The sequence below is a fragment of the Trachypithecus francoisi genome, unplaced genomic scaffold (assembly GCF_009764315.1).
Source record: "Trachypithecus francoisi isolate TF-2019V2 unplaced genomic scaffold, Tfra_2.0 Lachesis_group17, whole genome shotgun sequence".
Classification (NCBI taxonomy): domain Eukaryota; kingdom Metazoa; phylum Chordata; class Mammalia; order Primates; family Cercopithecidae; genus Trachypithecus; species Trachypithecus francoisi.
In genome coordinates, this window is record NW_022681462.1 from 88,308,976 (window position 1) to 88,326,239 (window position 17,264).

Sequence of the window (17,264 nt, forward strand, 5' to 3'; positions counted from 1 at the left end):
AAAAGACCTTATCTCTTTAATACTTTTGGTGCGGAAGATAACTGCTTTTAGACAGCAGCAGAAGTATGAATATGATGATCTGTTTGTGTGTTTGTTTTTAACTATTTCTGGGATAATTTGAAACTAATGGGAAAATTGCAAAACTATACCCTTCACCCACGTTTTCCAGATGTTACCACTTTTATCACATTGGCTGTATGATTCTCTCTCCCTCTCTTCTTCCCCTCATCCACAACACTATCTGGGCTTACTTTTGAAAGGAGGTTGCAAGTAGGCCGGCGTGGTGGCTCACCTCTGTAATCTCAGCACTTTTGGAGGCCAAGGTGGGTGGATCACTTGAGGTCAGGAGTTTGAGACCAGTCTAGCCAACATGGTGAAACCCCGTCTCTACTAAAAAAGCAAAAAAATCAGCCAGGCATGGTGGTGCGCACCTGTAATCCCAGCTACTCATGAGGCTGAGGCAGGAGAATCGCTTGAACCCAGTAAACAGAGATTGCAGTGAGCCAAGGTTGCGTCACTGCCCTCCAGCCTGGGCAACAGAGTGATACTTTGTCTCAAAGAAAAAAAAAAAAAGGAAGTTGCAGGCATGATGTCCCTTCCTCAGAAATACGTTAGTGTATGTTTGTTGACAGTTAAGTATATGTTTTCATATAAAACCACAATTACTAAAGTCAGGAAATTAACACTGATAAACCACTAATCAAAGCAGCCAACTTTATTCAAACTTTGCTACTTACCTCACTGATTACCTTTATAAAAAAGAGAAAGGGAGATTGATTTGGGGGTCCATTGTCAAATTGAGGATCACAGATTACTTTAATCACTGCTCTTTAATCTTAAACTGTTTCTGTTTTTTATGACCTTGACATTTTTAAAGGGTATAGGCCTGTTTTATAGAATGTCCCTCAATCTCCAGATATTTTAGATGATCTGCTTTCAATATTTAGATAACGAAATTTAAGATGTCTAATGTATGTTTTAAATTGGGTTTTACACACTTACTTATTTGTAAGAGAAAAGACATGCTTCCCTGGGTGAAAGTGAATTAGTTTCTGGAGAATAATATTTTTTTTATCTTTTCTTTTTTTTTCTTTTTTGCGGGGGGCGGGTGGGGGTTGTTGTTTTGTTTTGTTTTTGAGACAAGGTCTCGCTCTGTTGTCCAGGCTGGAGTGCAGTGGCACAGTCTCATCTCACTGCAACCTCTGCCTCCCAGGCTCAAGCGATCCTCCCTACCTCACCCTCCCCAAGTAGCTGGGACTACAGGCACACACCACCACTCCTGGCTAATTTTTGTATTTATTGTAGAGATAGGGTTTTGCCATGTTGCCCAAGCTGGTCTCAAACTCCTGACCTCAAGCTATATGCCTGCCTCAGCCTCCCAAAAATGCTGGGATTATAGGCGTGAGCCACCAAATTTGTGAATTTCATGTATGAGAAGACCACTTAGTCTTGTAGAACTGAATGTCTTAAGGTTTTTTAAAATTCAAGACAGTGTAGTATTAGATAGATATTGTGAACCATGTGCACAGGAGTTCTGTTGTTAGGAGCTGATAGAATTTAAATCAAAGAATACCTAGGTAGGGGAGAAATTCCTGTTGCTTATTGGCAGGATATTTGGAAGGCACCAAATAAAACCAGCTTCTTCATTTCCTGGGGTGAGTATGTGTTTTGAATTTGGTGTCGAAAATCTTTAATGCATTAAGGGTATGTTTGAGGTAATGATAAGAAATAGTAACGAGTAAGTGGGCGGGGGGTATGAACAGGGTACTACTAAGAAATTTGTGTGAAAAATAGGTTTGGAGTAATGACTTGAAAACTAGGTTGAAGATCTTAGAGCATATACTGTATCCGGATTCTGTAGGTTTTTATCATAAAGTGACATCAAAATGGACTTTGAAAGGAAAAATACAGTTGATGTGTATAAAAATGGATTGGTGAATCTGAAAGTCAGCTGATTAAGAAAAAAAAATTTTAACCAGATTGAAATGATAAGCAAAGCACCCCTGCCCTTCAAAAAGAGCAAGGATGCTAGAGAAAACCCAGTGGCTGTGCAGGGTGTGATAAGGACCCAATTATAAAGAATCAGATGGGCTAGTGATCAGTTATTATGAACAGTTGGAAATATGTAAACAAATAATGGAAGTGGAAAGACTGGCAGTCTTGAGACTGTATTGAAACACTGAACTCTTGAATGTTTTGAATATCATAAATGGGTGCTGAGATATATATAACTGGACCAAACAAGAATTTGATCTTAGAGATTTTGGTGTGTAAGATAGCTTGTTAAATTACATGCTTTTCTTTTTTTTTGAGACAGTCTCGCTCTGGCACCCAGCCTGGAGTGCGGTGGTACAGTCTGCTCACTGCAACCTCCGTGTCCCGGGTTCAAGCGATTCTCCTGCCTCAGCCTCCTGAGTAGCTGGGATTACAGGTGCATGCCACCATGCCCGGCTAATTTTTTGTGTATTCTTAGTAGAGATGGGGTTTCACCATGTTAACAGGTCAGGCTGGTCTAGACATTGTTCTAGGCACCAGGTAGCTAGCATGTGGATTAATGTAATTTTATGGCTCTTGTATTGGAGATGGTACTGGGGATTCAAATAAATAAATGCATGTTATGCTATGTAATGGGAAGTTCAATGAAGAAAAGTAAAGCTAGGACAATAGGGGCAGAAAGTGAAAGAGGAGTGTTCTAACCCAGTTTACCCTCCAGGATTTGACTATTTTACTGCTCTCTGTCCTTGTAGTTCTTTTTGACCTCTAATACTTCCATTTAGCTTTGCACTGACAGTGTGTCCTTAGGACCATCTCTACCCTGTGGCCTGGATTGTATATATAGTACTACTCTGTATAGAGTTTGCATATAATAATAGCATGATGCTGGTAGTGCATTTTGTTTTTCTGAACTCCACTAATGTGTATTTTACAACTATCTATACATTTTTCTTTTTTAAAAGGACACTGTCAAGTACTTTTAAACTGTTCATTGTAATTTTAAAAATTTCCTGCATGTATTTATTTTTATTTCTATTGACTGCTCTTTGATTTTCTTTCTTGGAATGGAACATAAGTTAAAGATGTTTTTTATTCATTTGTTGTAAATGATAAGGTTCTAGGAATAATAACTGCTGTTGATTAATACTCTTGTTTGTGAAATAGTGGCTTTATGGCATTCTCATATATAACTATATATATTAAAATAAAATACGTTTAATTAATTAATTAATTAATTATTTATTTATTTTTTTGAGACAGAGTGTTGCTGTGTCACCCAGGCTGGAGTACAGTGGCGTGATCTTGGTTCACTGCAACCTCCGCCTCCTGGGTTCAAGCAGTTCTCCTGCCTCAGCCTCCCAAGTAGCTGGGATTACAGGCACCCACCGCCACACCTGAGTAATTTTTGTATTTTTAGTAAAGACAGGGTTTCACCACGTTGGCCAGGCTGGTCTCGAACTCCTGACCTCATGATCTGCCCTCCTCGACCTTCCAAAGTGCTGGGATTACAAGCATGAGCCACCGTGCCCGACCTTATGTCAAATATTTTAAATAAAAAATTTTAAATCTTAAAATAGTGTATAATTCAGATTTATTACCTAATATTGTGGCTTTTTAAAGTTCATACCATCCGTGGTTTAAGTAATAATTGATTTATCTTTACATGGAAGTATATATGACCGAATGCAAAAAGTACAGATTTAACACTCAGTGTTATTGTGTTAATAATGTTAATGAATTTCAGTCTATTTCAGTGGCTTAAAATGTAAGTTTGCTAGCAATTTAAACTTGCTTGTTAATGTAACTGAAAATTTTGTTGGTGGTTTCAGTGTTCTGGCATTGATAAGAGTGCATATGACACTAGATCATATAATTAAGTTCTAAACTAAGCTACTGAAGAACAAATACTTATTTTTCTCATGTTTTCTAGTCTCTATCATATAGCCACATACATGAGGTATATGGGTGAGATTTTCCCCTCCCAATTTTAATTTTCTTTCATAACAAGTAGGAATTAATGGGGGCAAATATTTCTTTATGGACTGAATTTGTAGCTAAAGTAAATTTTATTTGAGGAATAACTTGTCAAAAATATTTGCTGACCATAGCTGCTTTGTTGTAGGAGGACTGACAAATGGTAGTGGTCGATATATCTCTGCAGCACCTGGAGCAGAAGCAAAATATCGAAGTGCTTCAAGCACTTCCAGTCTATTTAGCTCCAGCAGCCAGCTCTTTCCTCCTTCCCGGCTTCGGTATAATAGGTCTGATATTATGCCTTCTGGCCGCAGTAGATTATTGGAAGATTTCAGAAACAACCGCTTCCCGAACCTTCAACTTAGAGACTTGATTGGACATATAGTTGAGTTTTCTCAAGACCAGCATGGTTCTAGGTAGGTGATTATGATATTTCTCACTTCATTTTTGCTTTGGAAACTGCTACCTTATAAAAGCTTAAATTTTTCTGAACTATCCTTAGCCCAGTCTGCATTAAAGCTGGCAGCTTGTAAGAGCTAAAATTCAGTTTGGATTATATGTTTTTTCTTTCATGTTGGGATAAATTATTAAAATACAGGTTTTAATTTTTTATAGTTTTCCAGTTTTTTACAGTGAGAATATTGTTATGAGAATATAGCAGGGCCCCCTTCATTGGGTTATTTTGATTACATCAACTCTGTATTACATTTGTGGGCTTAAGTGACCCTCATGTGTTTAAAAAATACAGCAGCAGCAAGCAATGTTAAATGCCTTTGTGCTGCATTATAGGTTGGTATTCAGTGTGACTTGGCTTAGGTTGAAATATTTCACATTTGTTATAGGAAAATTTGGTGCCTTTTTACATTAAAACGAATGTGATACATGAGAGATACATCTGAATTAACATTGTCAAGATAGCTTAGAAAGGAAAATAGAATTGTAACACATTTAATAAATTTAAGATATTTTCTCTTTTTATAGCTTTAAGGTAAACCTCAAGTTTTTAAGTTGTTTTAGATTAGATGGCGTATAAATTTTGTCTCCCTATATAGTCATGCGTCACTTAATGATGGGGATACATTCTAGAAGATGTGTTGTGTGAACATTACAGAGTGTACCTACTACACACCTACTCTGTATATTGCGCCTAGGCTACAAATCTGTACAGCATGTTACTGTACGAAATAATGTAGGCGTTTGTAACAATGGTATTTGTATACCTAAGCATAATAAACAATAGAAAAGATACAGCAAAACTATAGTATAAAAGATTTAAAAATCATATACCTGTGTAGGGCACTTACTGTGAATGAAGCTTGCAGTACTGGAAGTTGCTCTGGGTGGGTGGGTGGGTGAGTGAGTGAGTGAGTGAGTGGGTTGTGAGTATATGCGAAGGCATAGGATGTTACTCTACACTCCTCAAGACTTTATAAACACTGTACACTTCAACTACACTGAATTTATTTAAAACTTTTTTTCTTCAATAATAAATTAACCCTAATGTAACTTCTCCCCGCTTTGAGACAGGGTCTTACTCTGTTACCCAGGCTGGAATACAGTGGCATGATCATCACTCACTGCAACCTCAACCTCCTGGGCTCAAGCAGTCCTCCCAGCTAAGCCTTCCGACTAGCTGGGATTGCAGGCACGCACCATCACACCTGGCTAATTACTTAAAATTTTTTTGTAGAGACAGGGTCTGACTATGTTGCCCAGGCTGAGTTTACTGTACCATTTGAGCTAACTTACTGACTCTTGTAATAACACTTAGCTTAGAACAGAAACACATTGTACAGCTGTACAAAGATGTTTCCTTTATATGCTTATTCTATGAGACTTTTTCTTTTTATCGGTTTTTTTAACTTTTTGTTAAGAACTAAGACACAAATGCACACATTAGCCTATAAAGAGTAAAGATCATCAATATCACTCTCTTCTAACTCCATGTCTTCTTCCACTAGGAGATCTTTAGCAGCAACACCCATGGAGCTGTCATCTCCTATGATAACAGTGCCTTTTTCTGGAATACTTTCTGAAGGATCTACCTGAGGGTGTTTTGCTTTTTTTTTTAAACAAGTAGAAGGAGTACACTCTAAAATAACAATAAAAAGTATACTAAATACACAAACCAGTAACTCAGTTGTTTATTATCAGATATGCACTGTACACAGTTGTATGTATTACACTTTTTTTTTTTTTTTGGAGATGGAGTCTCACTCTGTCACCCAGACTGGAGTGCAATGGTATGATCTTAGCTCACTGCAGCCTCTGCCTCCTGGGTTCAAGTGATTCTCCTGCCTCAACCTCCTGAGTAGCTGGGCTTACAAGCATCTGCCACCATGCCAGACTAATTTTTATATTTTTGGTAGAGACAGGGTTTCACCATGTTGGCCAGGCTGGTCTCAAACTCCTGACCTCAGGTGATCCACCCACCTCGGCCTCCCAGAGTGCTGAGATAACACTTGCACCCGGCCATACTATAATTTTATAAACTGACAGTGCAGTAGGGTTATGTCATCATGAACACCTGAGTAATGTATTGTACTATGATGTTATGACAGTTCCTACCCAATAGGAATTTATCTCCATTATAATCTTATGGGACCACCATTGTATATGTGGCTCATTGTCAGTTGAAATGTCGTTAAGCAACGCATGACTAGTTGGCAGTTCCTTCAGAGTAACAAATGAGCCTTGTATCACCCAGAATGGCTATCTTGGTTAGGAATTCATTCATGTTGGAAGAATTTTGCTTATAAGGGTTTCATTTATTATGTTCTAAAAGTTAGATGTTTAGTAATACATTGGTATATTACAAAAAATGAATGAATAAGCAGCAAAATGTATGTAATTTTCTTATTGATTATGATGTAACCAAACCAACCTAAGAAAGATAAAAATCCAGGTTTTTTGTCACTCTAGTAGATAAAGTGTTATAAAGAAATGCTATATAGCTTTTGTCCTTTTTGCTGTAAGTTAGCTGTCCACTATATAAAGTACGTTAATATTTCTGGAAATAACTTGCAGTGCATATATGTGGAAGGGTAGGGTGTAATACTCAGGAGTATTAAACATATTGTCATATTAAAATTTTTCCCCATGTAGATTCATACAGCAAAAGTTAGAGAGAGCTACTCCAGCTGAGCGACAGATGGTATTTAATGAAATTCTGCAAGCAGCCTATCAATTAATGACTGATGTTTTTGGCAACTATGTTATACAGAAGTTTTTTGAGGTAAGGATTCGTGCATATTTGTATATCCACCCATCCAGCTGTTGTATACTTGATATTAAGAAAAGCTCTGAAAGTTGGTTAAAATCATTTTCATATAAAAAAGATAATAAGCCAGGGATAAGGTATTTACAAATTATATATCTGATAAACATTTTATCCAGAATATATAATGAACTCCTAAAAGTCAACAACAAAAAGACAACCCAGATGACAAATGGACAAAAGACTTGCGTAGACATTTCTCTATGTAAAATAATACAAAAGGCCAAATAGGCCATGAAAAGACACTCAACATCCTTACTAATCAGGGAAATGCAGATCAGTCTCACAATGAGATAGCACTTTATACCTACTAAGATGGCTGTAATCTAAAAACATAAATCGGAAAATAACAAATGTGGATGAGGATATGGAGAAATTAGAGCCCTCATAAATTGCTGGTGGAAATGTAAAATGGTGTAGCTGCTATGGAAAACACTTTGGCAGTTTCTCAAAATTAAATATTGAATTACCATACAGCCCAGCAATTGTACTCCTAGGGGTATACCAAAATGAATTGAAAACAGGAACTTGAACACCAGTATACATTGCATCATTATTCACAATAGCCAAAAGGCGGAAACAGCCCAAGCGTCCATCAACAGATGAATAGATAAATAAAAGTGGTATATGTGTACATTGTAGAATATTATTCCTCCATAAAAAGGAATGATGTTCTGATACATACTACAACATGGATGGACCTTGAAAATACTAACTTAAATGATATAAGCCACACACAAAAGGACAAACATTGATAGTGATCTACCAGTATGAAATGTCTGGAATAACTAATAGTGGCATAAAGAAGATTAGGGCTTACTGGGCCTAGAGGAAGAAGGGTTTAGAAAGTTACCGTTTAATGGATACAGCATTTGTGTTTGAGGCCACGGAAAAGATTTGGAAACAAATAGTGATGGTGGTTGCACAACAATGTGAATATAATTAATGCTACTGAATCACCTAGCTAGAAATGGTTCAAATGACATAGTTTGTCATGAAAAAATGTTAACATGAACCACTTTAAATGAAAATTTCCTTTTAATCCCGATTCATATTTGAAAATATAAAGCATTGGTAGTCACTCTTCGATGAAGTAGTTAATGAATAACACTACAGTCTTTGGAGTTACAGATGTGTGTTATTTACAGTTTAGCCAATTTTTAAATCTATAAACATCTGTGTTGTAGCTTGACTTAAAAGTTTTTTTCCTCAATCATATCAGAATGTAGTTTGATAATTATCTGGGTGAGAGTTTTGGTGGTCAATATATGGCTAAGAAAGTTATATATTAAAGATGAAGGGTTTTGTAAAAATGTTCACTTTAAAAGTGTTACTTTAAAAGGTAGTTAACATATTTGTAACAAGGAAATTGTAGTAAGACTTAACCCAAAAAAGTAATAAAATTATTATTGCAAACATCTCCTGGTCTATCTTAATTAGCTTCTCCCTTAAAGCCCCTGCCCTGCATAATTACTAATAGATTGAATAGACTGCAAACACTGCCTTACTCAAGTTCAACAAAGCAATATTAAGGTCGCTTGTTATTAATGTTATATCTTTTCTGTCAGTTTGGGAGTCTGGATCAAAAATTAGCCCTGGCTACTCGTATTCGTGGTCATGTTCTACCCTTAGCCTTGCAGATGTATGGCTGCCGCGTTATTCAGAAAGCATTAGAATCTATTTCTTCTGACCAGCAGGTAATTGTAAGTTAAGACAAAATTTTTGTATTATTTTATTCCATTTTTAAATTACTACGTTTCTAATCTTACAATAATCTTGAAGTAAAATGACATAAATATTTCCACAACTAGACTAAAATATTGTTACTGTGTCCTAAATAGCACACTACTAATTAGAAGTCACAAAGTAGATAATTTCTAAATGAAGATATTTTAGCACCTATGTGGCAAGCAGAATCTTAAATGATGAGTGTTTTTATTACTACTTGCTTACTTGATTTTCTGCAATGTGAGAATGCATGTTACTATTTTCCAGTGTTTATTTTGATGGTGTCTAATGTTCCTATTATAAGAAAATTTTTGAAACCAATAGCATTACTATATGTCAGTTTTATTTATATATATGAAAATTTTTTTAAGTAAATATATAGCCCAGCAAAAAAGTAACTTAAGAATTCTCTTTAAAAATGTATACTTTTTTGAGAAAAACGAGAACACATAAATGAGAAATATTCTGTGTTATTGGATGGAAAGTCTAAATATTTTACATTAATACAGGAATTATTGATCAAAATGATGCTTTAAATCATTTGAAATAGACAAGAATATTGAGAGTAGGGGATGAAGATAAATGCTGATCCACCAGATTTTTAAAATACACTGTGAAGCAACACTAATTAGTGGGGTTATTGTGTAAGATTAAACAGACTTTTAATAAGAAATTTATAGCCCCAAATCAGTACAGTTTTCTGACTATATGCTTTATTTATTACAATGAAAGCATAAGACTGAAGGAAATAATTATTTCTTTTTTTTTTTTTTTTGAGACGGAGTCTCGCTCTGTCGCCCGGGCTGGAGTGCAGTGGCCGGATCTCAGCTCACTGCAAGCTCCGCCTCCCGGTTTATGCCATTCTCCTGCCTCAGCCTCCCGAGTAGCTGGGACTACAGGTGCCCGCCACCTCGCCCGGCTAGTTTTTTGTATTTTTTTAGTAGAGACGGGGTTTCACAGTGTTAGCCAGGATGGTCTCGATCTCCTGACCTCGTGATCCGCCCGTCTCGGCCTCCCAAAGTGCTGGGATTGCAGGCTTGAGCCACCGCGCCCGGCCAATTATTTCTTAAAAGATAATGGTAGTTTAAGTTTGGAAAGAGATTGTCTTTGACTCATACAATAAAAGTAAATTTCAGTAAATAGTAATATATGAGTGGATGGCTATATATGTGTATATATTCACTGCATTAAAATCTGTGAGAAAATACTATTATTCCTCCAGAGGAAATTCTGAGTTTTACAGTAATTTTAAGGTATGTCACGATGGAGAAATATAAACACATTTAATTATTTAAAAGCTTAGAAACTTCTGCCACAAGTTTCTAATTGGCATAGATATTTTTTAAATGTCTGATATTTAAAAATAAAAGCATTAGGAGTAAGTCTTTTTTGATACAGTTAATGAATAACAGTATTTGGATTCCTTTTTTTTTTTCTTTTTTTTTTTCCCCCTTGAGATGGAGTCTTGCTCTGTCTCCCAGGCTGGAGTACAGTGGTGCAATCTTGGCTCACTACAACCTCCACCTCCCAGGTTCAAGTGATTCTCTTGCCTCAGCCTCCCAAGTAGCTGGGATTACAGACTCGCGCCACCACACCCAGCTAATTTTTGTATTTTTAGTAGAGAGGAGGTTTCACCATGTTGGCCAGCCTAGTCTTGAACTCCTGACCTTGTGATCCACCCACCTTGGCCTCCCAAAGTGCAGCATGAGCCACTGTGCCAGCCTTTGGATTCTTAAGCATGTTTTATTTTGTAATTTAGTCCATTTTAGGCCTCTTTGTTTTGTTTTGTTTTGTTTTGAGACAGTCTCTCACTCTATCACCTAGGCTGGAGTACATACAGTGGCATGACCTGGGCTCACTGGAACTTCTGCCTCCTGGGTTCAATTGATTCTCGTGCCTCAGCCTCCTGAGTAGCTGGGACCACAGGTGTGAGCCACCACACCCGGCTAATTTTTTGTATTTTTTTAATAGAGATGGGGTTTTGCCATGAAGGCGAGGCTGGTCTTGAACTCCTGGCCTCAAGTGATCCACCCACCTCAGCCTCCCAAAGGACTGGAATTACAGGCATGAGCTATCGCACCCAGTGATTTTACTTTGTAATTAAACATCTGTATTATAGCTTGACTTAACAGGATTCACTGCAGTTGCTTCAAAATGTAGTTGAAAGTCCTGTGGGTGAAAGATACTTTAAATGTGAATACCTTTTAGACTGAATATGTGTACTCCATTTCTCCACAGCACTATTTTTTATTGCTCTAATAAGGCACACAGATTATTTGATCAATATTAAAAGCTATATGAAGTTTTACAGTTTTTTTGTTTTGTTTTTGGGACGGAGTCACACTGTGTCATCTAGGTTGGAGTGCAGTGGCACAGTCTCAACTCACTGCAACCTCTGCCTCCCAGGCTCAAGGAATTCCCACCTCAGCCGCCTAAGTAGCTGGGACTACAGTCACGCGCCACCACGCCTAGCTAGTTTTTTGTATTTTTGGTAGTAGCTGGGGCCATGTCGCACGGCTGGTCTCAGACTCCTGAGCTCAGGTGATCTGCCAGCCTCAGGCTCCCAAAATGCTGGGATTACAGGTGTGAGCCACCTCACCTGGCCCTAAGCACTTTATTATAACAGCATTTTATAAAAGAACAAAGAAGTCTGACATTAATTCTTTCCTTAGGGAATTATTGAGGTAATATGTAAAAATCACATAGCCCATAAGTAGTCATCAACTTCTTACCTTTTCTATGTATTTGATAAACTCACTCAGCCATTAAAAAATTGCTTTGGTGGTGGAGGTGGTACTAAGTAAGGCAAAAGTGTAGAATTCTGGATTAGTCATGTTAGTTACCACCTGATAAATACTAACAGATGATTTACACAGTGAAGACAGTTTACAGCAAATTCAGCATCACTACGTTGTTTCAATGTAGATCATGTACATTGTAATCCTGCAGTATGTTTTAGTAATTTTCACTTTTCAGTGGTTTCTGCTAATTATACTGCAAGAGAAAAAAATTTAGACTCATGACAAACAGGAAATAATATTTGAATATATTTTTGTTCCCATCTCAGTATTTTTAATACTGTGATAAATATACTATTTTTAATATTTTTTAAAATACTGAGATAAAATATACTAGTATTTTCTCGTTTTAGGCAATTATTTAAATGACATCCTGTCTTTTGCAGAGTGAAATGGTAAAGGAGCTGGATGGTCATGTGCTCAAATGTGTGAAAGATCAGAATGGAAACCATGTTGTACAAAAATGTATCGAATGTGTTCAGCCACAGTCACTGCAGTTCATCATTGATGCTTTCAAGGGACAAGTATGTTTGAGTTTTGGCTTATAATTTGTTAGCAGGGCATTATTTTAGAATTTTGAGTATCAACACATTTTTCGTAAGTCACTAGATAATACCCAGCACTTGTATACGAAAATAGGATACAAAACAGTAAATGTACGTTAATTTCTTCCTCTTTCATAGTCAGTAGATAGCTTCATTTTTCTGAAGCTACAAAACAGAAATAAGAATTTTTGTTTTGTTTTGTTTTGTTTTGAGGCGGAGTCTCGCTCTGTCGCCCGGACTGGAGTGCAGTGGCCAGATCTCAGCTCACTGCAAGCTCCGCCTCCCGGGTTTACGCCATTCTCCTGCCTCAGCCTCCTGAGTAGCTGGGACTACAGGCGCCCGCCACCTCGCCCGGCTCGTTTTTTGTATTTTTAGTAGAGATGGGGTTTCACCGTGTTAGCCAGGATGGTCTCGATCTCCTGACCTCGTGATCCGCCCGTCTCGGCCTCCCAAAGTGCTGGGATTACAGGCTTGAGCCACCGCGCCCGGCCAGAAATAAGAGTTTAATCACATTACTTCAAGAAGTAAAAGTAATCACTGTTAGAATTATTTTTTTTTTTATACCCAACGGTGTTTTCAGGTTTACTCAGAGAAGGGAAGGAGGTTTGGAGAAAGACTTAAGACTGTATAATAAGACAGAAAACACATAGCAATTTGTAACTAATAACCTAGTAATTAATATTTCTTAATGCTAAACTACCCTTTCTCTTTTCACCCATTCATTCCCATTGTTACATAAACCCAGGTTCAGGTAAAGTTCTGATTAGATTCCTTTTGATCAAAATATCTTCAGCTCCTAAATGGGATGCTCCCTGTCCCCACTCTCCAGTCTTTGCTAACATGGTGGTAGTCATATTAAATATGAGTTCATCACCCTTCTATTTTACATTACTTTGAGGTGTCAAAAAAAAAGAAATAGTCTGCTTCATAGAACTGTTCAAAAATGTCAGAGAATACAAATTTTAATTCTTCTAATTGTCCTCAGGTATTTGTGCTTTCAACTCATCCTTATGGCTGTAGAGTAATTCAGCGCATCCTAGAGCACTGCACTGCAGAACAGACCTTACCTATCTTAGAAGAACTCCACCAACATACAGAGCAGTTGGTACAGGTATACATTCCCTAATAATTTGAAATGTTTATATATTTTTGGAAATTGTTTTAATTTTTAAAAGAAAAATAGTTTGTTATTAAACACACTATAGAAAGAGTGAGACAAATGCCTGTTGTATTCTCCTAACTATACTACTGGATTTTTAGACAACATGGTTATTAACATGTCTTTAAAGAATAATCGTTCTTAAGGAATGACTTGGGGAAAGTAATTTTTAAATATCTGTCTTAGGATCAGTATGGCAATTATGTTATTCAGCATGTACTGGAACACGGTCGACCTGAAGACAAGAGCAAAATTGTTTCCGAAATCAGAGGAAAGGTTTTAGCCCTGAGTCAACACAAATTTGCCAGGTATTGGGATACTTTGTAATTTCAGGGGTCAATTCTTTCAACTCATTGACTTTTATTAGTTACCACAGAAATACATGTAGAGCGTAGCATTAAAGTATAGTCTTTTTTTTTTTTTTTGGTGTCATTAAAATGCATCTATAGAACATTGCTTTTATTTTTTATTTATTTATTTATTTATTTATTTTTTGAGACGGAGTCTCGATCTTTCGCCCGGCTGGAGTGCAGTGGCCGGATCTCAGCTCACTGCAAGCTCCGCCTCCGGGTTTACGCCATTCTCCTGCCTCAGCCTCCGGAGTAGCTGGGACTACAGGCGCCCGCCACCTCGCCCGGCTAGTTTTTTGTATTTTTAATAGAGACGGGGTTTCACCGTGTTAGCCAGGATGGTCTCGATCTCCTGACCTCGTGATCCGCCCGTCTCGGCCTCCCAAAGTGCTGGGATTACAGGCTTGAGCCACCGCGCCCGGCCGCTTTTATTTTTTTTAAAAAAAGTCTACGTAACAAATTTGTTTTGCCCATGTATGTTCATTTTTGAAATCTGTATTTGGAAAATAATTTTTCCCAACACCAGAAATGCAGATTTATTTAGTACATGTTCTTGAAAACGTCACAGCTTTAATGATCTGGTTTCCATTTTTTGAAGTACAATTTTAAGAGACCCATAATTAAACTTGTGGCTGTCAAAACTATGTAGGTTGTTCCATGATACCAATTTCTGTTATAAAAGTAGTTGGCCAGGTGCAGTGTCTCACACGTGTAAATCCCAGCCAGCACTTTGGGAGATAGAGGCAGGAGGATCACTTGAGCCCAGGAATTTGAGATCATCCTGGGCAACATAGAAGGAAATCCTTTCTCTACAAAAAATTGTCCAGGCATGATGGCACATGCCTGTAGTCTCAGCTGTGAGGGAAACTGAGGTGGGAGAATCACTTGAGCAAGGGAGGTCAAGGCTACAGTAAGCTGTGATAGCGTCACTGCACTCCAGCCTGGGTGACAGAACAAGACCCTATCTCAAAAAAAAAAGAGAACAAAATAAAATAAAAGTAATCATAAGACAAGAGAATCCCATCCTGACTTCCGTTTTATCGTGCATTGGAGAAAATTCTTTCAAAAGTCAAGGAAATTTTGCTGTAAAGAAAAAAATAACAAAGCTTTGTTTATCTGCTTTAATTTTTAGCAATGTAGTAGAAAAGTGTGTTACTCATGCCTCCCGTGCTGAGAGAGCTTTACTGATTGACGAGGTTTGCTGCCAGAATGATGGTCCTCACAGTGCCTTATACACCATGATGAAGGACCAGTATGCCAATTATGTGGTTCAAAAGATGATTGATATGGCTGAACCTGCTCAAAGAAAGATAATCATGCACAAGGTAATAACCACATATAACACTCAGATAACTTTCTTTGTCTTTGTGTTTAGGCTACACATTTAACCTCCTTGGGCTTTCATTTCCTCCTGTATTTTGTAACTGGAGGAAAAAATTAAAATTGATGGATATCCTTTGGCAGATATATTGGTATGGTTTCCATTTTTATTCTTAAGGTTATCACGCCAGGCATGGTGGCTTTTGCCCGTAATTCCAGCAGATTGGGAGGCTGAGGTGACAAGATCACTTGAGTCTAGGAATTCGAGACCAGCCTGAGCAACGTGGCAAGATCCTGCCTCTTAAAAAAAACAAAAAAAAAAAGTTAGACAAGCATCATGGTGCAAGCCTTTAGTCCTAGCTACTCGAGAGCCTGTGGTGGGAGATCGCTTGAGCCCAGGAGTTCAAGACCAGTCTGGGCAACAGACCCCCATCTCTCCAAAAAATTTAAAAATTAGCTGGGTATAATGATAAACATGCCTGTGGTCCCAGCTACTCAGGCAGCTGAGATGGGAGGATGGCCTGAGTCCTGGAGGTTGAGGCTACGGTGGTCTGTGTTCATGCCAGTGCACTCCAGTCTGGGCAACAGAGCAAGACCCTGTCTCAAAAAATAAATCAGTCATTCAAAAGAAATTCTTAAGTAATCATACTCATTTCTAATTTCTTACCTGTTTTACATTGTTCTTTTTGCCTTCATCTTATTTAACTGCACAGTTGCCCCTCAGTAACTGGGGGATTGGATGTAGGACCCACCTACTCCTGTGCCAAAATTCACAGATGCTCAAGTCCCTTATATAAAATGGCATATAGTATTTGCATATAACCTAAACATATCCTCCCATCTCAAGATTACTTATGATACCTAATACAATGTAAGTGCTATGTAAATGGTCATACTGTAATGATAAGTAAAAAATCTGTGTAATACAAACTTTGTCATATTTTTAATATTTTTGATCAGTGGTTGGTTGAATCCACATATGCAGATAGCAGACTACGTTTAATTTGCCATAATACATGGGTTGAACATTGATTTTAACCTAATACATTTTTCTAAGTAGAATTTTGTGTTTATGTTGAGGGGGGTAGCACTAACTCATAATTGTTTCCCTTTAAGCTGTTTCCTCTCTGTATCCTCCTCCTAGAATCTAGTAATTTTTTAAGAAATTAGTAATTGCAGCAGGAATACTTATTGTTATAAAGAACACTGAAAGAAACACTTATTTTGAATACTCTTGATCTTAATGTATTCATTTACAAAACGTGGAGCGAATTACATAACCCCTTTGATCCTCTCCTCATATAGAGAGAAAAATGATATCTTAGGATTCCTTCCATCTATAAAAGTGTTTTGGCCTTCTGATTTTTAAAATTCATTCTTCAACTTGATGTAAGTTTTCCTTTCTTTTTCTTCTGTTCTTTCAAGACAGGGTCTCTGTTGCACAGGCTGGAGTACAGTGGTGTGATCTCGGCTGACTCTAGCCTCAGCCTCCTGGCTCAAGCCATCCTCCCACTTTAGTCTCCGTAGTAACTGAGACTACAGGCATGCACACTCATAGTTCTGTTTATATTTTTTAGAGATGGGGTCTCGCTGTGTTGCCCAGTTTGGTCTCAAACTCCTGGGCTCAGGTGATCCTCCCACCTTATCCTCCCAAAGTACTGGCCTCTAAGTGTCAGGTATACCTATCTTTTAATTCAGTGTTTCTGCTGTAAACTAATGAATATAAAAAATTGCAATCTTATTTTTAACAGCTACATTATTTAACTGGTATCATATTTATTATATTTGGATTATCCCTAATTGTTTAATTGTTATAAGTAGTGCTTTGTACAAAAGTCTTTTTGTAATTGTTTTGGTAGAATAAATTCCTGGATGTGGAATTACTGGGTAACTTGCTATATTTGGGGCCTCTGCCTGTTTCCATGTGACATAGTTAGATGTAGTGTTTTATTCATTGAACAATTTTGAGAACAGATGTTTGGAAGGATTGAGCGGATCACAACTGCTTTTGCAAAAAGTAGCTTTCTTTGGATTTAAATTTTTTTTATTGCAATTATTCCTCTAAATTACCCAAAATTGGGGGTGCTTTTTTAAGAAATCAGAAACTAAAATGACTTA

General features: G+C 37.4%; 1 protein-coding gene across 23 annotated transcripts in view; it reads left to right on the plus strand.

The window, feature by feature from the left end:
* The window catches only part of PUM2 (pumilio RNA binding family member 2), a 108,662-nt gene that overhangs the window by 88,369 nt on the left and 3,029 nt on the right, over window positions 1–17,264 (plus strand). For 13 of the 23 annotated variants that reach the window (XM_033176457.1, XM_033176454.1, XM_033176460.1 and 10 more), the window contains 7 exons: window positions 4,118–4,385; window positions 7,075–7,204; window positions 8,815–8,949; window positions 12,159–12,296; window positions 13,303–13,428; window positions 13,663–13,784; window positions 14,959–15,151. In XM_033176457.1, the coding sequence (XP_033032348.1) occupies window positions 4,118–4,385; window positions 7,075–7,204; window positions 8,815–8,949; window positions 12,159–12,296; window positions 13,303–13,428; window positions 13,663–13,784; window positions 14,959–15,151 (1,112 nt within the window). The remainder of the gene's footprint in view (window positions 1–4,117; window positions 4,386–7,074; window positions 7,205–8,814; window positions 8,950–12,158; window positions 12,297–13,302; window positions 13,429–13,662; window positions 13,785–14,958; window positions 15,152–17,264) is intronic. The other 10 variants (XM_033176464.1, XM_033176471.1, XM_033176458.1 and 7 more) reach the window with 1 other exon arrangement.